This window comes from Cervus canadensis, chromosome 32 (assembly GCF_019320065.1).
Source record: "Cervus canadensis isolate Bull #8, Minnesota chromosome 32, ASM1932006v1, whole genome shotgun sequence".
NCBI classification, from domain to species: domain Eukaryota; kingdom Metazoa; phylum Chordata; class Mammalia; order Artiodactyla; family Cervidae; genus Cervus; species Cervus canadensis.
The window spans coordinates 14,045,184-14,069,946 of record NC_057417.1 but is presented as its reverse complement, the minus strand read 5'-3'; the positions used below and the strand labels follow the sequence as shown (position 1 = coordinate 14,069,946).

The 24,763-nt window shown below is 39.3% G+C and overlaps 1 protein-coding gene across 2 annotated transcripts in view; it reads right to left on the bottom strand.

Moving 5' to 3' along the window:
• Positions 1 to 24,763, bottom strand: part of ACSM1 (acyl-CoA synthetase medium chain family member 1) — a 72,497-nt gene that overhangs the window by 5,562 nt on the left and 42,172 nt on the right. For both annotated transcript variants that reach the window (XM_043456232.1, XM_043456231.1), the window contains 8 exons: positions 15,528 to 15,738; positions 12,449 to 12,656; positions 10,301 to 10,441; positions 9,387 to 9,546; positions 7,386 to 7,465; positions 4,535 to 4,658; positions 2,277 to 2,357; positions 1,629 to 1,730 (listed from right to left, as the gene is read on the bottom strand). In XM_043456232.1, coding sequence (XP_043312167.1) covers positions 1,629 to 1,730; positions 2,277 to 2,357; positions 4,535 to 4,658; positions 7,386 to 7,465; positions 9,387 to 9,546; positions 10,301 to 10,441; positions 12,449 to 12,656; positions 15,528 to 15,738 — 1,107 coding nt within the window. The remainder of the gene's footprint in view (positions 1 to 1,628; positions 1,731 to 2,276; positions 2,358 to 4,534; positions 4,659 to 7,385; positions 7,466 to 9,386; positions 9,547 to 10,300; positions 10,442 to 12,448; positions 12,657 to 15,527; positions 15,739 to 24,763) is intronic.

The window sequence follows — 24,763 nt, the reverse complement described above, 5'->3', positions numbered from 1 at the left end:
AATAACATTAGACAAAGTAAACTTGAAGTTAAATCTGTTACAAGTGATAAGAAAAGGATATTACATATTGAAAAAAGGGTTAACTCACCAAGACAATATAACGTTTAGAAGCAAGTACACATTTAATAGCCTAGTACCAAATATTTGATGCAAACACCGACAGAATTAAAGGGAGAAATCAGAATTATATAAAATAAACATTGACAGAATTCAAGGGAGAAATACAGAGTTCTATATAAAAATTGAAGAGTTCAATATATTACTTTCAATAATGGACGGAACAACCCCATGGAAGGGGAGTAGGGAGCTACAGTTCAATGGGAACAGAATTTCTTCCGGGGGTGGTGAAATTTTTCTGCAGATGCATAGTGGTGATGGTTATGCAATATTATAAATTTTACTCAGTGCTACTGAATTGTATGCTCAAGAATAGTGAAAAGAGTAAGCTTTATGTTACATATATATAAATATATATTTTACTTCAAGAAAAAGGAAATGAAAGAACAGAATATAAACCAACAAATCTTAATGGAACAGTGATGTCTCTTTGCCACGAGAGCATGTGAAATGGGAGAAATCGATGTGGCCATATGTGAAGACACTTTTGCAAAGTAAAATACGTCATGTACAATTTTTTTTAAGTCATTTCTCTGGACTACCCCAATTCAATTCAACAAAAATCTCTGTGGTTGGATCCTACCATTTAAAAAAATATTTCCTCAAATAATCCTAACTTGTAAGCAGGATTAAGAACTGATGATCTGTATGCCTGTTACTCTGTGTGTATTTCTCTTTTATCCAACCTTTAAATTGTGCTACTGAGAATGAAGGCTGAGACTTGCATAATTGCTTCTCAACATAGCACCACAAGAGAACCAGGATTCCCTTCCCACTCCAGGCCACAGTGTGAGGACAACAGTGACACCAATGGCTGTGACCTTATAGAAACGGGATGGAGTCTGAGATCAGTTTCAGGGCTTGTCTACACTTCCACAGTCAAGCTTGGAAGCTGAGAATTTCCTTTTCGTGACCACTGCTAGCTAGAGTTTGTCTGATGAAGAGTTATAGCAGGTTTCCTTCTATTTTTTGTAGATTCCTTTATTGTAGATTTCTCTAATCACTGAATTTCTCATTTAGAGTTTGGGGCCTAAAACACATCACTTTGAACCCTAATCCTGCCATTTATTTGTCTTGGGGAAGACAGGTCAAGCTTTCAATCTGCAGTTTCTTCCTCTGAAATAGGGGATAATGACACCCCTGGAGGCTCAGCAGGATTTAATAGATTCGTGTGCATTCTGTTGGCAGTAGGTTGGTATGATTTGGACCCATTCAAAGCCAACATTCTTAACCAGAAGAGACAGTTGGACTTCAAGTCTGTTGGTTCTGAAGTTAAGCTGTTATCTACTCCATTAGCCATCCTGTAAGTGTCAGATGGGTTATGATAAAAAGGGATGTGGGACCACATTATGAGCTTTGAGATTAATTAAAGCAGATTTCATTGACTTGGCATGAATAAAGGAAGACGGAAGAAGTTTCAGGATGCAGAGTTGAGCCCAGTCTGTTATCACCTACACAACTCCCTGTGAGGATTCTTGGAGCCTGTTTGGCAGCAGATGGTGTGTTCTTACCTCATAGTACATGAAGAGGCCAATGGGCCTGGTGGGCTTGATCCTGATGCCAATGTTTCCTTCCGTGTTGGGAGGCTGGATATTGCCCTTGTCATCAATGATCTGGAGCAAGAGATCTGTGAATCCCACCCTGCAAGGATCCCCAACATTCCTGCCCCACCCAAATATTGCCTGGCTTATTCATGTGACACAGTAGGAGTAACTGGGGAATGTGGTTGGGATAGAGGAGCCATCTCAGAAGATAATAAAACTGTCAGAAGTCTTTGAAGCCAGCAAATGGTGAAATCCAAGTCATGGGTGAATCTATTTGTTTCATAGATAAACACACATCCCAAATGTGTCTTCAAGCTAGAAAACATGGATCAGGAAAGACTAAAAGCACCAGTAGTGGAGACAGCCTCCAGTGCTGCTGTAAGTACTCTTTCTCCAGACTGGGTGAGCGAGGCCTCTCGCGTCCTGGCAAACTGCACTCGTGCCCAGGACATTGCAGTTCTCAACAGAAACCTCCCCAGGAAATTAGAGGAAATGTAGGCAGAAAAGTAGAAAGGACAACTGGGAGGCATGGCTGGTTCTGTCATCTCATGCCACACGATGGTCTAATCTTAGCCAAATACTAACTGCTCTCTGCCAATATCTTTCCCATCAAACCTGAATGTCAAAGGGTGGGATGGCCTTCCCCATGGAACCTGGCTTGATCTTCATCCCCCGGAGAGTGCCACAACCTATTCCCTGTTGACAAAAGAAGAGAACTGGGGTTGGCCAAGAGTCTAGGCTGATCCCAAAGCCGCAAGAATCAAACACAGCATCCATGCTCACAAATGTCATTTAATGCTATGCAAAGAGCCCTTGTGGGGAAGCTGGAAGGCATTGACCCAACTCTAGTCAGCAGGCATTCACTGCATCTGACATGAACTGGGACTGAGCCTGATGCTGGGTCTGAGTCCAGTGGGAGAGGCCAAGAAGAAGCAGAGGAGTAAGCTCCAGGCTGGGGGCATGTAATGTAGGCTGTGGAGTTCACACTGTATACTGGACATGTGTCAGTGTGCCGGGAGAAGGCCATGAATCCATTTAACAAACATTTACTTGGAGCTGCCTCAACTACTTTTCAGAGTTATGTTGCAATTATTCACATTGTTCATGTTGTTCCCTTTGCACTGCCCTACTCCTTCAGTCTTCCTGATGAAGCTTTTTCCTTCTTAACAGTTCTCTAAAATATCATTCTTCCTAGAGTTAAGAGCTTTATACCCAGATAGACCACAGGATGAATCTTGACTCCACCCTTGGCTAGCCATGTACCAATTAATCCCCCTTGATTTCCTCTTCTGTCAAAGGAGGATAATTATAACATTTATCACTTTGAGTGCTTTTGAGTGTGTGCCAGGCACACACCAAGTATTCAATAAACAACTACTTCTAACTATCATTCAGGTCCCAAGAAAAGTAAGTTGGAAGATTCTCTTTCTGTAGTATTTTCCCACACACTTCCATTGTTGCCAATAGGGCATTATATTTGTTGTTGTTAGTCTGTTTCCCTCAGTAGATAATGAGCATTCAGAGAATAGAGATGTCCCACCCATCTCTGCACCCCCAGCATCTAAACACAAGATCTACCTAAAAACCAACAATGAAAACCATAAATGCAGTAAGAGTTGGGCACTGTGCCCAGAGATGTGTATAGTTTCTTTCATTTACCTTATCACAACCTGGCAAGATTGGCATTGCATTTCCATTTTAGAGATGTGAAAGCTCTACTGTGCAAGACTCAGTAATATGCCTACAGTCTTGAAACCTATAACTGGAAGGCTGAGATCTGGACGGGGGTCTGAGCTCCTGGAAGAAGAAGCACTTTCTCCCCGGCTGTCACTGCTCATACTATAGGCACAGATGCGTGGACAGGTGTGAAAACTTTTGGTGAAATGAAGCACCATCTAGGTATCGGAGAGTATTCTGTTATGAGTCATTGAGAAAAAGGGTCAAGTGTCATGGGTGTAGTGTGTAGTTCTAACCTCATTCTCCTTGTCCGAATAAAAACTGTAAACCAGCAAGGACATACCTAGAGTCTTAACATTTCTCAGACCTGGAAGCAGACCCCAAAACTGATTATTTAATTTTTGGTTTGGAAAATAATGTCAGACAAGTGAATTGGGTCTAAAACATCTATTTTGCTACAGGTCCTGAGATGACAGTCATCCCTCTGTTGCCTAAAGGGATGATAGGGAGGTAGGGGAAACTTGCTTGGTCCAGCATGGGAAATGGATTGAGAAAGTGTTGGAAGAAAAGTACCTGATCACACTATCATGGATAAAGTCCTTGTGGTTAAGACATGCATGATACTATGAATGCCCTGCCCACCTGACTGGTCAGTGATCCTTTTGGGGATCACCCTGTGTGTATATGGGGGTGTATATAGAAGTCTCTCCCCGTGCTAGTGTCTCTCACAATCAAAGCTGTCTGTTCTCTAAACAGGCAGAAATGAACTAGTGAACTTCTCGTACCAGTTCCTGCCTGCTCCTCTAGGTGCTGCCTAGGAAGAGATGGTGAAGTGGACAGGATCTGGGGTGGTGGCCTGCATGTTTCTGGAGAATGCCATCAATCCCACTGCCCCTCCTGGGCTCCCTTAAACCGATTATCACAGGTACAGTGGCTCCTTGTCCTTAGACCCTTTTCTAAGTTTTTTCCCAGTAGTTTTCAGCACGTTGGTCTTTTGACAAATGGATGAGCTGTGAATTGTCTTTTCTGTCAATTTGTTTGGGATGAATTAGCTAAGAGCTCTGAGGCCTCCCATTGGCTTTGAGCAACGCTGTGCATACAGTGGTGCCTCTGCACGTCCTCAGCATGATTCAGCTTATCTCCTGAGCTCAGTGATGAGCACATCTTGACTGGTCCAGGAGGGACATTTCACCTACCGTTTCCGACTGTCCGTAGGCCTGGTGGAGCAGAACCCCTGTCTGTCTGTTCCACTGTTCTTGCTCCTCAGGCAGCAGGGCTTCCCCACCAGTAAGGCAGTGTTCCAGAGTGGGGAACCTAAGACTGAGGGGAAGGCAAGGTGTCAACAGAGACTCTGATTAGGCTTGGGTGCTCTACTTGAGGCCCAGGATGTTAACAGCACTGTCATCTGGATCATTCATGCTTCTGCTTCTTCACTTTCTTACTTTGCCTTCTGGGCATTTTACTAATGGTCAGATCCAGGTGGAAGTCACTCATTTCCTTTTGGTCCCTGTTAACTCCTCTAGAAGAAGCTAAGTGGTGGTGGTGGTGAGTCTAAAGGGTTAAATCACAGAGATCAGAATTGAATTTGGATGTTGATCTAATGGAGGTGGGGAGTGTGCTTAGAACTCATTCTAAGCATTCTGTGTAGCTAAAAGGGATATTTCATAAACCATAAGGACTGAGGGATAAGACCCCAAGGTTATGCTAGGATGATAATAAAACTCTACTGCCTTCAGTGGATTTATATGAATTGAAGAGTTTTTGTTTATTCTCTGGCTGGAGAACACGAATTGGGGGTTGGAAATGAATTGCTCAGGACATCAGGAAGATTGAGCTTTCTGTAAGAAAAGAAAAGGATCACAGGTAGCAGCCCTGAAGGAATTCTGGACTGAACAGAAAAGTCTGCTGTGAACATTTGCAGTAGTTTGCCAGGTACATTGTGTGTGTAAATCCTCTCATCCATTTCTCCATGACAATGTCCATAAATAACACAGAAACTATCACAAAATGATGGATTCCCTGAAGGAAGTGGGTAAATGTGATTGAGGTCTTAGTAGCAGTTGGCATGATGCTGAGCTGGGACAGCTATCACTCTCTCTTGGTACAAACAGAGCCAGTAGTAATGGACAGGATGACTGGTTTCATTGAGAGCATGTTTCTCATTCTTACTGAGCTTTATCCGAAATACATAAAATGGGCAGAGTGTCCAGTGGAGTCAATAGTTAAGCCCTGGTTGAACTTTAACTAGGCTTGGTCACCTTCTCAGGGTTGTCACAACAAGAGACTGTAATATAAGATTTGAAGTAACGTTGGAAACATACTTCAACCAGATTGAGGGTTCCTGAATAAAATCAAGCTGTATTTCAGTTATCTTAATAAACTGAACTCCTTAATATTTTAACTCATGTCTAAAACATATTAGCTCTGATTTTGAACTAGCCATTTCACTTTCAGAGTTATGTAAGTTATATAAGAGTTATATAATCGACCATAAGGTTCAAAGAACAGATTTCAAGTTAGTTAAAAAATAATCCACAAACATGTGAAAATGCAAAAACAAAACCAGAGAACATAAACATATTAGGTTGGCAAAATTTAAAACTTTGACAATAACTAATACTACCTATGACCAACCTAGATAGCATATTGAAAAGCAGAGACATTACTTTGCCAACAAAGGTCCGTCTTAGTCAAGGTTATGGTTTTTCCAGTGGTCATGTATAGATGTGAGAGTTGGACTGTGAAGAAAGCTGAGTGCCAGAGAATTGATGCTTTGTACTGTGGTGTTGGAGAAGACACTTGAGAGTCCCTTGGACTCCAAGGAGATCCAACCAGCCTATCCTGAAGGAGATCAGTCCTGGGTGTTCATTGGAAGGACTGATGCTAAAGCTGAAACTCCAATACTCTGGCCACCTGATGTGAAGAGTTGCCTCAACGGAAAAGACCCTGATGCTGGGAGGGATTGGGGGCAGGAGGAGAAGGGGATGACACAGGATGAGATGGCTGGATGGCATCACCGACTCAATGGACATGAGTTTGAGTAAACTCTGGGAGTTGGTGATGGACACGGAGGCCTGGCACGCAGTGATTCATGGGGTTGCAAAGAGTCGGACACGACAGAGTGACTGAACTGAACTGAACTGAACTGAACTGAACTGAATACTACCAAACATATGGAACAATGGGAATTCTCCTACCCTCCTAGTGGAAGCATACATTGGTTGAATACTTTGGAAAACAAAGTAGTAGGGTGCAATGTCAGTGTGACCTAGCAATTCCTTTCCCAGAGAAGTTCTGCAGAAATGTGTGTTTATGCATCACTAGACATGTACAAGAATTTGATGTAGCATTAATCAATAGCCCCCAAATGTCCATTAATAGAATTCATTAAAAATGTGGTACTCTTATAAAATGTGATATTTTACAGTAATGGAAATTGACTCCAGTATCAGGTGACAATGCAGACACATCTTAGAAACATAAAGGTGAAAAACTAGGCCAGATACTATAGAACAATGTATAATTACATGAAGTTCAAAAGCAAGTAAAATAGAACAATTTTTCTGGGGATATTTCCTTAGGAGGTAAACTAAGGGAAAAATGAGGAAATGAACGCCATAAAAGCCAAGACAGTAGATTCCTTTAGGGGAGATGGAGAGGCATGAGAAGAGCTTTGGGGGGCTGGCAATATTCTCTTTTTGTGACTTCAGTGAGTAGTTACATAGATGTTTTTTTTTCAGCAACTCATTAATCTGTAAATGTGTATCTTATGCATTTTTCTGTATGTTTATTTCACAACAAAAATGCTTGAAAAATAAACAAAATGATGAAGGTTCACTGAATGTTTCATTTGGTTCTCCGAGTCTTGTGTACAGAACTAAGATTAGCTGCTAATTATCACCACCAACACTCAGCATACACACACACACACACACACACACAGAGTATCCTCAAAGAACCATAGTTAAAAACAGACTTCAGTTTATCAGATTACTTAAAATGGTACCCAAATATTCTTGTTACCAGCCACAGCCACTTCTACCTTACCTGGTGAAATTATGCTGCAAAATCATTCGATATACAGAGGGTGCAGCAAGGCATTGGGTAATTGGATATTTGAACAATGTCTAGAAAGTGAGGAGAGAAGAAACCTTATTTTCACAATGAAGATTTAAAATACAAATCTGTTATTAGCATTTTAATTCTGATCTTTCCTCTAGGGGAGCCCATTTATTCATTTGTTAATTCTTTCAATATATAAATTGAGCATGAATTTAATACATGGCATGTGTCAGGTACTAGTGGGGGAACACAAGAAAGCCTAAGTTGAGGTGTTGGTCAGAGAATGGATTGAGGGAAAGTTTTGTTTTGTGAATTTGAATAGTAATTTTTTAATTTAACACTTTTCATTTTAGTCACTATCTCCCATCTTCAATAAGAGATTGAAACTATTAATAAGTCAATTCAAAAGCTTACTATTAAAAGTTCATGAAAGTAACAAGTATAAAATAGAGTGAACAAACTTTCAAATGCAGTTTGGAGTAAATCTGTAGAGATAATACTTTGAAATAATTCAAGCCTAAAATACACTGAGACTTTAGGGACACCCCTTGTAGGGAAAGGAGAGTTGGACTTGGCAGGGGAAGAGGAAAGGTAGCAGATTGAGGTCGTTTGTGCAGCTTTATGCCTCAGAGACTGGTAGAATGAAGGGGGGAAATAAAAAAGGAGAGGCAGATAGTGATATAGGATCAGGGAAGGAGAAATGGAAGGGGCAGTTTCGGGTGTTGAAGGGATGATCAGATAGACCTAACCAGCCAGCAGAAAGATGTGGTGAAACTATCTGGGAGAGAAAAGAGGAGATAATTTTGAGAGCCACCTGAGTAGATGCACCTGCTGGAGAAACTGAAGAGAAGGAAATTACTTGGAAGGGAGGGAAAGTTGAGGGCAGGGAAGAGTACAATGTTCTTGGAAGAACATTGTACTTGGAAGAGTACAATGTTCAGGAGTAAGCTGGGTAAAGAGGCTGTGGCTGTCGCAAGTGGAGAATGTTCTATGGAACAATTTGACATTAAGGAAAGAAAGATGGGGCTGGTCCAATGTGTACCAAGGTGAAAGGAAGATATTTTTAGGATGAGGAACTTTGAATATGTTTATTGACTGAGGGAGTAGCATCAATGAAAAGTGAAAGATTGAAAATACAGGAGAAAAGGTTTAGTGAGTTTAAGAGTAATAGAGAGGGGCTCCAAACGGAGGGCAGGGAAAAGAACAAGACTGGCAGCAGGTGTCAAGTGGGAGCTGGACTTTGAGAGGTGAAGAGGCATGTCTGCCTCTGAGATTTAAAGCAGGGGAGTGAGTGGAGACACAATTTTCAGGTGAAGAGAAATACAGAGAAGGTGTTCATGCAGGTGACCTCAATTACTATCATAATGTATACTTAACAGCAACTGCTACCATTTATTACTTTCTATGTGCTACTTTCAGGGCTAAGCACTTCACACATAATCTCATTAATACTCCCAACAATTTTGGAGATAGCAACCACTAAAACTCCCATTTTACAGATAAGGAAACTGAAGCTTAGAGTGCCACTAATAAATGTAAAACATGGGATAAGTAACTAGCTCTGCCATATTCCAAGGCCTCTGTTTCTAAACACATCATTAAATTGAGTATACACACACACCCCAACACACCCCCATGCACACACACACATTTACACTCCAGCTACCTGGCCCTGGTAGAGCCAGGATCCATGAGACCTGAGCTTGCTTTCATTTCTCAGAAATTATATTCTGGTTCCCAAGTCCACAAAGTCTGATCCATAGGTCTAGGGAAAGGTTTGCCATGTGTGTTTTCTTCAAGGTTACATCTTGATGTAATTCTGATACAATGATTGGTTTAGTGCTTCACACTTTAAGAAACCCAGAGCCAGGGTTGTGTTAAGAGACTTCTTTGCTAAATAAAATATTTCTCAATTGGGTCCAACTTTTGAGCTTGAAATGACTTTCTTCTGGGAGTTTGTTGATGTTGAAAGGTTAATCTTCTTACCTCTATAATGACCTTAGGGTCAAACTGAGGCAGATGATGAGCAAAGACTGTAGACCCCGATGTCCATGGTTCAAGTAGGCACCCCAAGGTAGCCAGAATCCAGCCTGTGTCTGACAGGCACCAGAAGACATCAGACGTCTTCAGCTGCAACAATTTCCTGCTATCTCCAAAATACAGTTGGCCTCAGATACTATTGTGACTACTATCCTCCCCTTCTTTCCACCCTCATTCCTCAGGGTTTTGCTACTTAGTTTTTATCATTAGTACAGATATCAACTGTCTCCAAAAAGCCTTCTCCTCCCCTGGTTTGGTTGAAAAGTTAGAAAATATATAGAACATGGTTTGGTCTGAATATTATTATTTGGAAGAGGGGAAGAAGAGGGAGAAGAGTTTGGTTTAACATTGATTAAACAGTTATCCCAGCTTCAGCTCTATGTTTGTTCCACGATAGGGAAGTGGCTTAGTGTGGATTAGTTTCAGACATTATTTTCCCTAAGAGCTCATGATTGGGAAACTCCATGCCCAGTTTGTCCGCAGTTGAGGAGGGAGAGGATCTGTCACGTAAGGTCACACTGCTGGAGCATTTTCTCTTTCCCGCCAAACCCTGGAGCCACTGACAGGGACACAGAGGCTTGTCATTTGTGTGGTTTTCAGAATGCCTTCTGTTTCTACCCATCTCCTCTGAAGGTGCTTAGGTAGGACCCAAAGGTTCCTCTTTTGACATTCAGAGGTCTCTGTCAGCAAACACTTATACCTAGCCTATACTCACACCCTTAGGGGTCTGAACCAAAGACAGCAAAAAGAATAAATAGGATGGGGTCAATTCCACCCAGAGTTCCTTTCCCAGCACATACACATGCACACTCCACCCCATATCTGTGGCCCAGCTTCTAAGTTGGTGCCCTCTTTCCTACCATGCAGGGAAATAGGATCGTAAAGCAAATCCGTGGCTGTGCTTTGCCATCTTGGGGAAGCCTGTGGTCCCACTGGTGAAGAAGATGGCCATTGGGTCCAGGGTCTTTGACTTAATACAAATGTGATCTGGGGAGGCTGATCTGCAAAGGAATTCAATACAAAAGGACAGAAGTCATGTTTCTTACTTTTTCATTCTCTGGGGCAGCAAAAGAAACAATATGAGGCTTTGAGTTAGAAAAATGGGGTTTGTAACTCTCAGTATTAGGCATCAAACAAAGTTTATGGGAGGCTCAGATAGGCGACCTGACATTTCTTCCTTTTAAAAAATGGGGAAAATATGATGGATTATTTCTTAATTTAACAAACATTGAAATAGTATTTCCTATGATTCTGGACAAGGCTCTATATGATTTACAAGTAAGAATTCATTCAATATTCAGAACAACCCTAAGAGGTAAGTGATGCTTTTATGCACCTTTTGCAGATGAGGAAAAGGAGGCTCAGAGTGATCACGTAACTTACCTAAAGACGCATAGCCAGCAAGTTGCAGAGCCAGGGTTCAAACTCAGTCTGACCCATACACTGTGCTCTTAGTCAAATTGCTAACCTTGTTTTTTACACAGACTAGCTTTGTTGTTGTTTAGTCGCTAAGGCCCATGTGTGCTCAGTCGTGTCTAATTATTGTGACCCCATGGACTACAGTCCACCAGGCTCCTCTGTCCATGGGATTTCTCAGGCAAGAATATTGAAGTCGGATGCCACTTCCTTCTCCAAGGGATCGTCCTGACCTAGAAATCTAACCCACATCTCCTACTTCGCAGGTGATTTCTTTACCACTGAGCCACCTGAAAAGCCCCACAGACTACCTTTATAGGAATTTAACCTCATAAACTTGGTGTTGAGGGGTGGGGAAGAAAAAGCTAGGGAGAATGGAAGTGATACATATATATGACCTGGCATGAGTTTGAGGTGGGTGGGGTTAGGGCTAGTTTTAAGGTAGGCAGAATCTGTGCTGTGTTTAGTTGCCCAGTAATGTCCGACTCTTTACAACCCTATGGACTGTAGCCCGCCAGGCTCCTCTGTCCATGGGGATTCTCCAGGCAAGAATACTGGAGTGGGTTGCCATGTCCTCCTCCAGGGGACCTTTCTGACCCAGGAAGCAAACTGGAGTCTCCTGCATTGCAGGTGAATTCTTTACTAGCCGAGCTACCAGGTTCCTTCATATCCCACATATCGCTGCTTTGATATGTGGGAGCTTCTCCTAGACTGAGGGTCTCTTTCTTGAGCCTATTTTGATGGTAAATGAAAGTTTCCTTGCAAGTATTCAATCAGAGAGACTGCAAGTAATGCTGGGGGAAGCACTGGCTGATGTGGAGAAATGATACCATACTGACTTTGGGCAATTTAGGGGAGTTCAAATGAATATTCTTTGTTTAAGTGATTTTCATTCAATTTTCTTTGTAATCTAGCATAAGATGTGATTTCACTGGTATATTTGCCTTTTGTGGTTGAAGTAAAGAGCTTCAAAAACTGTGGAGTTACTTTAAGAAAACAAATCCAGCATGATTTGTGTGTGATATGAAAAATGCCTGAAGGCTTGCAGAATCAGTTTTGAGGGAGTCTTTGTTACCTCCAACACTTCCCTGACTTTTCCTTCAAGGTGTCCCTCTTGGCACCTACCCTAAGAGACGGAAAGTGCTCCCAAAGCTGCCTGTCAGCCACAGCCTCATTCTTCACTGTCTCAAGTTTCACCTTAAAAATTCATCTTAACTTTTCATTCAACTCCTGTAAATGTTAATTTTTATATAAAAATAATGTTTCAGATTCTCCACCTATAAGGAAAATGAAATACAATAACCCTCTGACTCTATGTATCTCTTTGCACAAGGGTATATATTATTAGTATATATATATATTAGTGAGAGAGGCATAGAAGCTCAATTTTCCTATTTTATAGATAAAAACACTTGCAGCTAAGAGAGGAAAATGACCTAACTGAGGACTGCTTAGCAAATCAGTGACATATCTGGAGAGAGAAGCTCAGACCTGGTGAGTTTCCTCCCACTGGCTGATTCTCTCCCAGCACTTGGGAGTGAGTGGCCTTCTGCCATTCTTCAGAAAGTACACTTGTCAGAACAGAAACTCACTTAATCAGCGATCGGAAGTCCAGCCACCCTTCACGGCTGTGGTCAGACACCAGGAGCTTGGTTTTCAGAGAAGGACACTCAGGTGCCACAGAATCCACCTCTGGGGCAAGGGTATCTGTAGTCACGATGGCTTTGGCTTCAGACACTTGTAGTCGGTAGAGAATGTCCTTGGCCTTCATCTGGGTGGTCCCTGGCATGTAGATGACCCCTAGGTATGAGAAGGAAACTGCTTGTTTTTCTTTCGGTTTCACAGCTCCACAACCATGGGCTTCAGCCCTGGTTTATCTGCATAGAAATCCGCTAGCCTCTGTTATGCAAAGTACAGTCCAGAGCATCAGTACCACCTAGGACACAGAATCTGACCCCCCACCCCAAACTTACAAACTCAATCTGCATTCTAACAAGATCTCCAAGTGATTTCTATGCACATTAAAAATTTGAAAAGCCTACCCTAAACTTATCTACTGTGGATGGATCTAGCCAGTAGAGTCCTTCTTTACACAACTATCCATGGGATCTGGGAAAGATACAAGTAGGACAGTGTCCCTGCTGCTGCATCTCTGCCCCTATTTTTTCTCCCCTCACTTCCTTCTCTATCCATCTCTTGTGTCACCTTGAATTTCTTCTGTTTCCTTTGCTCCTCATACCCTAAGTTAACCACACTGTCTTTTCAACTTTCCTCCCTTCCTTCTCCCATCACCAACAATTAATTTAAGTTTTGTGTGCTTCTATTGGATTCTAATTTTCCCACCAGGTGCCCTTTTTTGAGTCTTCCTACTACTCACCTTCCATATTACTAGCCTGTTTATGTTCCACAGTGCACTGACTTTTTCTCCTTCACAATTCTTCTAAATTGCGTCCAAATTCTTCTAATTGTGTCCTTCCCAAAGCACAGGTTTTGCTGACACCTGTGCCCTCTCTCCAGGAAAACCCTCTTCTCGTCATCCTGACATTGGAGTGAGCACTGCACACTCTTCACCTTTCTCTCACACAACTGTATTCTCTATTTCAAAATGACCATTCTCCATCTAGGCTACTCCTGACTCAGAATTGTTTTCATGTACTATGTATCTTCTTAAAATTGTCATCCTTTACGTCTACTCTTCTTTCATTCTTTTTATCCCAGAGGTCTCAACTCATGTCTTGGATCTCTCATGTGTGGGGAGAGAACAAATCAGCCAAGACGGTGTGTTCAGGCTCTCTCGCCCCACGTTTTGTAAATAATGACTGCGTAGCAGCTGAGCGCATTTATCTCACGGCGCATGCGCGTCACGAGGTTCCCGCTTGGTCAGGGGGTTCAGTGCTGCACGCAGATAGGAGTTCCGCCTAAAAAGCAGCATCATTCCTGCTGGATCACGGCTGTGATCCAGCTGGGTCAGCCATGAGAGGAGAGAAAATAGCGTGTCTGCTGCTACAGCTGCTTGTGCCAGGCAGGAGAGAGGTTGTGTTGTGTTAGGTTATGCTATGGCTGCTGCGTCAGCCAGGAGAGAATAAACGTTTCTGCAGTTCTTATGGCTCCGCGAGTCTCCTTCCAGCCTCAGCTCATGCCTTGCCTACCCTAGGTTCAAGGAACAGTGTGTAGAGTGTGAACAGGATTAGATATAAATCATGGAACATCTCTTAACGATACAGAGGCATGGCATCTCCATACTCACTCAGCCATTGCTGTTAATTCTTGATCTTAATGGATTAAACAACTGTTTGTGAGGAAATATGAGAGAGAATATATGAACAAGAACATGAATTACTGTATGAACATGCATGACAGAACTGAAGTTGATTAAAAAAAGAATCCATGAGTCTCGTACTGTTTATATAGGTTAATGCATAGACAAGCATTAAAGGGAAAGGAAAATCTCTACAGAAGAATGTCAGCTAGTAAGTGTGAAGGGTATGATATAAATAGAAATACCTAATATAAAACCACCATTAAAATATTTAATTCAGTCAAGACTCATCAATGAATTTTCAAGTCATAAAGTGAAAGACAGCTTGGGAAAGGATTTTCACACAGTCCCATAATATTACATGACAGATTACTTACTAACTACAAAGGGAAAATGCACCTTTACAAAGGTGGATACTACCTTTTAAAAGTGATAAAACAATGTCATTGATGTTAGGACAAACCAACTGTGTGTATCCCCAATGTGGTGCACCAAGAAAGGCACAAGTCCTTCTAGTACTTGTGCTAAGAATGTTCATCCTGAATATAATCATAAAGAAGGAGACAGAAATACAAATTTTGAGGGATATTCTGCAACACTGGCTTAGGCATTTCAAAACTGTCATTGCATTGTCACATAGACAATATAGAATGTAGAGAAACATTTTATATTAAAGAAGACTGCAGAGATACAACAACTAAATGCAACACATGATCCTCAATTGGATTTTATACAGTTGTTTAAAAAAAAACACCAAACAGTAGGTTGTGCAGTGTGGCACATGGGATCTTGGTTCCTAGAAGCCGTGACCCCTGCATTGGAAGCATGGGATCTTAACCATTGGATTGCCAGGGGAAATCCTGGGGTTTTGATTTAAGCACAAAAATAATCCTATAAAGGACATTACTGGGATATTTGAGGAATTTTGACTCTGGATGTACATCAGGTAACTATATTGAATCAGAGTGAGATTTCTTATGTGGTTATGAGAAAGAAATGTCATGAATCTTAGCAGATACATATTTCAGTATTTATCTGGTGTTTATGGGTGTCACAGTGTCTGCAACTGATTCTTAAATGACTCCCTGGGAGAGAGAGGATCCAATATGGCAAAATGTTAATAACTGATGAATCTTATGAAGAAGTAAGAATGTCTGAGACTGTGTAGGAGAAAGTGTGTGTGTGAGAGAGAGAGAGAGAGAGAGAGAGAGAGGAAGGGAGAATTATCACGTTGTGCTTGATGGGTGTGAGTATAAGGGAAAGAGTGAATGAGAAGGAGTAAACTAGTATTTAAAGGAATTTGACAGAAGGAAAGACTATTAAGAAGAAAAAAAATTAGTGGAAGAGGAAGCACCTAATATTTCAGGACCAATTAGCTCTAGGCCCATCCTAAGGTCTCTTTGGTCACTAACCTGTTCGGATGCAGCCCACAGACACAAGCCACCACTCAGGCACTCGAGGCAAAATCAAGGCTAGACGGTCTCCCGTCTGAAGGCCGCAGGCCTGTGTGAAGACGTTGGCTGTGCGACAGGTTAAGTCTGTCATCTCTTTGAAGCTCCACTTCACTTCATCGCCTTGATTATTCACCCACCACAGGGCTGGGTTTGGACTTCTCTTGCCCTCCTGGTTAAGATCATAAACCACATGTTAGGTCCTGCTTCAAAGGAAAGGGCACTAATTTGGTCAGTCCACTAGCACAGTCATATTCCTGTGAGTGTAGCTCAAGGTCCGAGATCCCATGTTAAAACATTTATAGAGCCAAGAGAAGTTGGGGGAACGTGTGATCCAGCCAACTCCTGGTCTACTGTAACCCTCTCCTCTTAAATCACATAAAACCATGAATAACCTTCATGTCACTTACTGAAGACTTAAAATTTTATTCTCCTGTGTGTCTGCCGTTTTTCCACATGGACAGCAGGTTATTTTCTGTGCCTCAGTTTTCTCTTCTATGGAAAGGGTAGAATAATACTACCCAGAATATAGTAAAGTTTATTTAATTATTTTAGAGGGAAAAGTGCCTGGCGCATAGTATGTGCTCAATAAAATTTGTTGTTTCTGTTTAGTCACTAAGTTATGTCCAACTCTTTGTGACCCCATGGACTGCAGGGTGCCAGGCCTCCCTGTCCTTTACTATTTCCCAGAGTTTGCCCAAGTTCATGTCCATTGAATTGGTGAGGCCATCCAACCAACCCTAAACTTCATTACCCCTAGACTTTCCCTATAAGTAATGCTAAGAGGAGTTTAAGTTGAGATGAAAGAACTTTAGAGAGTAACTTAAATACAAAAATATAAAATTATTTAATATAGATATACAGACAAATATAAAAGAAGTATTGTTATAATCTTGGTTCATAGCTTCACTTTTTATTCTTTCACCATATGTAAAACACAAAAGCATAAAAAATAATTATAAACTATGTTAATGGGTGCACAGTATGTAAAGATGTTTTTTGTGAAATCAGTAACATAATATGGGAAGGTGTAAGAGAACTGGAAAAGAGTAGGGTTTTGGATGTGAATAAAGTTAAGCTGCTATTAGTTTAAAATAAATTGTTAGAATTTAGAATGTTATATACAATCTCTATGGTAACCATAAATAAATTATCTACAGAATATACACAAAAGGAAATGAAAATCAAAACATATCACTACAAAAAAATCAACTAAACACAGAGGAAGGCAGCAATGATAAACTGAGGGACACGAAAGCTGTGATATCAAGGAAACAACAATATAACAATAGTAAGTCATCTTTATCTATAATTACTTTAAATGTAATGAATGAAATGCCCCAGTCAAAAGATCTAGGTTGGTAAACTGGATAAAAAAACAGAATTCAACTAAATACTGTTGACAAAACTGTTATTTCTATGTAATGGGATATGATAAAACCAATCAAAAATGCTTTCAGAATGTTTCTGCAGTAAAAATCATACAATATCAATTTAGAAAAGTAAAATCATATTTACATTGAGTCTTCAGTTCTATAATAGTATTCATCCATCCATTCATTCATTCATTTACTATATATCTGCTAAGTTCTCATTATTTTTTGGGCACTGTTCTTAAACCAACATGATACAATGGTGTACAAGATATCCATCTGCACATGTAAATGAATGGTTTTAAGTGTTTATGGATAATTTTCATTTTCTTATTTAAGTCAAATCTTTAATTTTACCTAAGTAAAATGATTTAAGTTTTTTTAAATTCCCCAAAGAAAACACATTTGGAGTAAAAGTTCAGGCAACACACAATTTTACTAACAGAAAAATTTCTTTAAATTCCTTATCACAATTTCAGTCTCTGAATGTCAACACTGAAAATTGCTTGATGTATAATCTTCCAGCAATTCTTCCCACATAAGTGCAAACGTGATCATATCAGCTTTGCCTCATATACTTGGAACACTAGAGTGTGGCTCACCTGATATACGATTTATATACATACATGCATACACACATACCTATATAAATTTATATGTGTGTGTGTGTATATATATATATATGGAGAAGGAAATGGCACCCCACTCCAATACTCTTGCTTGGAAAATCCCATGGACGGAGGAGGCAGGTAGGCTGCAGTCAATGCGGTCGCTAAGAGTCGGCACGACTGAGCGACTTCACTTTCACTTTTCACTTTCATGCATTGGAGAAGGAAATGGCAACCCACTCCAGTGTTCTTGCCTGGAGAATCCCAGGGATGGGGGAGCCTGGTGGGCTGCCGTCTATGGGGTCGCACAGAGTCAGACACGACTGAAGCAGCTTAGCAGTAACATATATGTACAATACACACACACACACACACACACACACACACACACACATATATATATGGAAAAATCAGTGCTAAAAAAAACCACTCTTGTCCATTGGATTAAGGAATGTTAGCAAATATAAATGACTAGTTGTGCATTCTCTGTATAAGGGGAACAGAGTATGTAACATTTCTGTAGGATTTTATAAAATAATAGAAATTCTGGGGTATCAAAGTGAAAACAATAGTTGCTTTAATTCAGACAGAAATTCAGACTGAATTCTAGCAACTTGAAGATCTTGATTAAACAGTTGTGGGTTTTTGTGCTCAGAATTAATCTGATAATATGATACTAAGATTAGCATGTTATGAAGAAGATAAAACACAACCTTTAAATTTTATATGAGATTTAAAGCTTTATGCAGTGAGATATGAAGCCAAGGGAAGTTGAGAAATAGATTTTTTAAAAACCTACTAACTCAGCAATAAAAATTAATGAAGAAGAAATACACAAAGCAATATAGATGAATCTGAAAACCACACTGAGCAAGAGAAACCAGACACAAAAGAGTATATTTTTTATTATTATTCCTATATTATTTTTATTCCTATATTATTCCTATATAATTATTCCTATATTATTCCATTTCTATGACATCCTAATAAAGAGAAATATAATGCTAGTGACAGAAAATCAATGGCTACCTGGGGCTCCAGGTAGGGGTGGGTGGATATTGATTAGAAAAGTACAAAAGGAAATGGTGGTGATAGAAATGTTCTAAAACTTATTAAAATCTCATTTAAAATGTTTGAATTATATTATAGGCAAATTATAGATTAAAAGAGTTGATTTAAATAAATAAAAACTTACTCTTTGTTAATCTCTAACTAGAATATAGTTTGAATACGAAAATTGGAAAGGTAGACCAATTACTCATGTGATTGACGAATGATATGATTCTCTCTGAATGTTAAAACATGTGAGTTTACTGACTATAAAAAGACTTGCCTCAGTTTTAATTAGAATAAAATAAAAGTAGATTTTCTATAAATTAATGGTGGAATATGATAGATTTCATAGAATTTGAATCCTAATTCACATAGATAATACATTTCCCCAACAATGATATACTTTACATTTTCTTAATTGCCTTTGGAATGTTTACTAACCACCAGAAATTTCAAAAGTTTGAGTATGTGGTTTGGCCACAATTAAACTAGAAATCATTAACAAGAGGAGAAGCTCATCTCAACTATCAGGAAACTAGCCAATAAAAAGGCAAATAAAAATAGTTACCTAATGGTAACAAAATATGCCGTATCAAAATTTGTACCCCAAAAGAATGTGCTTAGTGGGAAATTTATATTTTTAATGTATATATTAGAAAAGGGGAAGGCTGAAGGGTAGGGACATAATCTTCCAACTCAATAAGCTAAAAAATGAAAAAAGGAATAGAAAATTATATCAAGGGAATGTACATGAAAAGAAATAATAAAGACAAGAGTAAGTATCAATGAAATGGAAAGCAAATACACAATACAGAATACCAGTAAAACAAAAACTGGTTTTGAAAAGATTAATAAAATTGGTAGATTCTTAGCAAGATGTGTCAAGAAAAGAAAGACAATAAAAATATCAAAATAACTAGGAATAAAAAGTGTACATTATAATACTTACAAGACATTAATATTTATAAACTCACATCTATTTTAAAAAGTTAAATCCATTACCAAAAGCTTTCCTACAATGAAAATCCCAGATTTTATGGCAAAATATTTTGCTATGCATGTTAGTGTGTTAAGAGTTTGACTTGAAAAACTGCTGCTTTTTGTTTTTTTAAAGAAAACAGTGATTATTATATTTCAATCCTATCTCAATAAAACAAAAAAAATTAGTGATAACTTTTAAATTCTTTATCAAAGCACTTAGAAGAGCATCTTGCATAAAACAAATGTATTGAATGAATACATTTTAAAAAATTCTGGAATATAAATAGCTAATAATGAGGAATTACAGGGTTAAATTAAATCTAAAGATGACCACAGTCACTAGTAGGCCAACACCAGCTCTAGATAGCCACTGTTGGGTACCTGGAGCTATCCCACGATCCAGGTTGACCCACCAGTGTGCCAAGATCAGCCCTGGAACACACTAGGTCACATGGCTAACACCACTAGGAACCAGCCTTGCCCACCAGCTGGCAACCACTACATGTTACAGACAATGTCAGCCAACAAGTCTAGGGGCCAACCTTGTCTACCAGCATGCCCACAGTAGTTTGCCATGCCTTAACAGAAGAGCCCACATAGCTCACAGAGGGGGGAACCATAGAACATATAACTCTAGCGACCAGAGGGGAGTGTGCTGCTGAGCCCATAGGTTTCCTACATTAGGTCACTTCACCAAGAGCAGAAACCATTTGTAAAGCTAGGAAGAAGGTTAAAAGGCAAAAGCAATAAAATCATCTATATTCACAATAAGCAGTTAAGAGATATGTAAAAGAAAAATATGTAAAATATGTCATAAAAAACAACAAACATGGGGGGAACAGTAAAAATGCAGGGTGGTTAGAAAGCATCTCACTTTAAGGGATCATCAACTTTATATATATTGATAACCACAAGCCAAAAACGTGCAATAGGTACACACACAAAAGAGAAAGAAATTCAAACATAATACATCAAATCATAAGGGAATAGAGCAAAAAAAGAAGGAACAAAAAAGTCATTACAAAAACAAGCAGAAAACAACAAAATGTCAATAAGTACATACCTAGCAAAACTTACTTTAAATATGAATGGATTAATATTCCAATCAACTGGCATAGAGTAGCTAAATGGATTTAAAAAAAGCAAAATGAAAAACACAAGACTGAGTATATCCTGCCTACAAGAAGACTCACATCAGATCTAAAGTCACACACGGACTGAAAGTAAGGGGATGGAAAAATGTTTTCTATATAAATGCAAGTGAAAAAAAAGCTGGGATAACCATACACATATCAGGCAAAATAGACTTTAGAACAAAACATGTAACAAGAGACAAAGAAGAGACATCATTTCATAATGATTAAGGAATTGATGCAACAAGAAGATAAACATATATGTACCCAACATAAGAATATATAATTCATAAAGCAAATACAGTAGACCCTTCAGCAACACAACTTTGAACTCTATGGGTCCTGTTGCATTTCTATCCACTAATAACAAACTCTCAGAAAGACAGATTAAGAAAACAATCCTATTTACAACTGCATCAAAAAGAAGACCTGTAGGAATAAATCTAACCAAAGAGGTAAAAGACTTGTATCTTGAAAACTGTGGCTTATTGATGAAAGAAATTGATGACAACAAAAACAAATAGAAAGAAACTGTGAACATGGATTGGAAGAATTAACATTGTTAAAATTACCAGACTCCCCCCAGAATCCATAGATTTAATGCAATTCTTATCAAAACATCAGAACTTAAAAAAAAAAAAATTCTAAAATTTTCCAGATAGCCAAAACAATCTTGGGGAAAAAAAAAAAAAAAAAAAGAACAAAGTTGTAAGTATCATACTCCTATGATTTAAAAGCATACTACAAAGCCATAGTAATCAAAACAATATGACACTGGCACAAAAACAGACACATAGATCAATGGAATAGGATACAGTCCAGAGACAAAACCACACTTACTTGGTCAACTAATCCACAGCAAAAGAGACAAAACTATGGAACGCAGAAAAGACAATCTGTTTAATACATGGTTTGAAAAAACAGGACTGTTAGGTGCCACAGAATCAAACTAGAGCAACTTCTCATGCAATATACAAAAATAAATAGCATGGAACTAAGACTTACATATAAGGCCTGAAACCAGAAAAGTCCTAGAAGAAAACACAGAACAGTATGCTCTGACATTGATCTGAGTAGTATTTATTTGAATATCCTTAGGCCCAGGGCAACAAAAGAAAAAGTAAATAAATGGAATTATATCAAAATAAAAACCTTTTGCATGTTGCAAGAAACTTTTAACAAAACAGATGGACAGCCTATTGAATGGGAAAATACTTTTGCCAGAGATAAATCTGAAAAGATTGATATCTAAAATATACAAAGGGCTTGTACAACTCAACAACAAAAAAGAAAATAATTAAAAGTGGGCAAATGACTTGAATAGATATTTTTAAAGAAAACATACAGATGATCAATAGATACATAAAAAGATGCTCCACATCAGTAATCACCTAGGAAATGAACATCAAAATCACAATGAAATATCAACTCACACCTGTCAGAATGGATATTATCAGAAAACAACAAATAACAAGTGTTGGCAAGGATGTGGAGAAAAAGGGACCCTCATGCACTGTTGATGGGAATGTAAATTTGTGAAATCACTATGGAAAACAGTATGGAAGTTTCTCAGAAAGTTAAATAGAATTACTGTACTATCTAGTAGTTATATTTCTGAGTGTTATCTGAAGGAAAAAACACTGAAAAGATATGTACATTACAGCACTATTAGCAATAGCCAAAACAAAGGAGTCACCCAGAGGTCCATCCAGAGATGAGTGGACAAATACATATATATATTGTCCTGGGTTCAATTCCTGCCTCAGGAAGATCCCCTGGAGAAGGGAACAGCTATCCATTCCAGTATTCTCGCCTGGAGACTCCCATGGACAGAGGAGCTTGGTGGCTATGGTCCATAGGGTCACAAAGAGTCAGACATGACTCAAGCGACTTAGCTCATGTGCATATGTAGATATAGATATATAGATGATATAGAAATAGAGATAGTTGTTATCTAGTCACCAAGTCATGTCCAATTCTTTGAGGCCCTATGGACATGCCAGGCTTTTCTGTCCTCCCCTATCTCCCAGAGTTTGCTCAAATTTATATCCACTGAGTTGGTGATGTTATCAAATCATCTCATCCTCTGCCACTCCCTTCTCCTTTTGCCCTCAATCTTTCCCAGCATCAGGGTCTTTTCCATGAGTGCATCAGATAGCCAAGGTATTGGAACTTCAGCTTCAGCATCAGTCCTTTCAATGAATATTCAGGGTTGATTTCCTTTAAAACTGACTTGTTTGATCTCCTTGCTGTCCAAGAGACTCTCAAGAGTCTTCACCAGCACCACAGTTCAAAAGCATCAGTTCCTCGGTACTCAGCCTTCTTTACGGTCCAACCCTCTCATCCATACATGACTCCTGGAAAAATCATAGCTTTGACTATGTGTGCCTTTGTTGGCACAGTCATGCCTCTGCTTTTTAATATGCTGTCTAGGTTTGCCATAGCTTTTCTTCCAAGGAGCAAGCATCTTTTAATGTCATGGCTTCAGTCACTGTCCACAGTGATATTGGAGTCCAAGAAAGTAAAATCTGTCACCGCTTCCAATTTTCCCTCTTCTATTTGGCATGAAGTGATGGGATCGGATGCCATAATCTTAGTTTTTTAATGTTGAGTTTCAAGCTAGCTTCCCACTCTTCTTTTTCACCCTCATCAAGAGGTTTTTTTTTTTTTTTCTTTTCTTTTTTTTAGTTCCTCTTCACTTCTGTCATTGGAATGGTACCATCTTCATATCTGAGGTTGTTGATATTTCTCCCAGAAATCTTAATTCCAGCTTGTCATACATGCAGCACAGCATTTCACATGATGTATTCTGAATAGAAGTTAGATAAGCAGGGTGCCAATATAAGCAGGGTGTCATACTCCTTTCCCAATTTTGAACCAGTCGATTGTTCCATACCCAGTTCTAACTGCTGCTTCTTGTACTGCATACAGTTTTCTCGGGAGACAGGTAAGGTAGTCTAGTACTGTAATCTCTTTGAGAATTTTTCACAGTTTGTTGTGATCCACATAGTGAAAGGCTTTATCTACTAAAGCAGAAGTAGATATTTTTCTGGAATTCCCTTGATTTTTTCCATGATCCAATAAGTGAAGTGAAAGTCACTCAGTCATGTCCGACACTTTGCAACCCCATGAACTGTAGCCAACCAGGCTCCTCTGTCATGGAATTCTCCAAGCAAGAATACTGGATTGGGTAGCTGTTCCCTTCTCCAGGGTATCTTTCCAACCCAGGGTTTGAACCCAGGTCTCCCGCATTGCAGGGGAATTCTTTACCATCTAAGCCACCAGGGAAGCCTGTCATTGGATTCCATGATCCAATGAATGTTGACAATTTGATCTCTGGTTCCTCTGCCTTTTTTAAACCCAGCTATATGTCTGGAAGTTCTCGGTTCATGCTAAACTTGCTAGCATGTGAAATGAGCACAAGCGTATGGTAGTCTAAACATTTATTGGCATTGCCTTTCTTTGGGTTTGGAATGAAAACTGATCTTTTCAAGTCCTGTGGCCATTGCTGAGTTTTCAAATTTGCTGATGTTTTGAGTGCAACACTTTAACAGCACCATCTTTTAGGATTTGAAATAGTGCATTTGAAATTCCATCACCTCTCCTAGCTTTGTTCAAAGTAATGATTCCTAAAGCCTAGTTGACTTCACACTCCAGGACATCTGGCTCTAGTTGAGTGACCACACCATCATGGTTATCCAGGTCATTAAGATCTTTTTTGTATAGTTCTTCTGTGTATTTTTGCCACCTCTTCTTAATCTTTTATGCTTCTGTCCATATTATTTCTCTCCTTTATCATGTCTATCCTTGCATGAAATGTATAGATCTCTAGTCTTTCCTATTCTATTATTTTCCTTTAGCATTGTTCATCTAAGAAGACCTTCTTATCTCTCCATGTTATTCTCTGGAACTCTACGTTCAGTTGGGTGTATCTTTCCCTTTCTCCTTTGCCTTTCACTTCTCTTCTCAGCTACTTGTAAGGCTTCTTTAGACTACCACTTTGCTTTCTTGCATTTCTTTTTCTTTGGGATGGTTTGTCACTGCCTCTG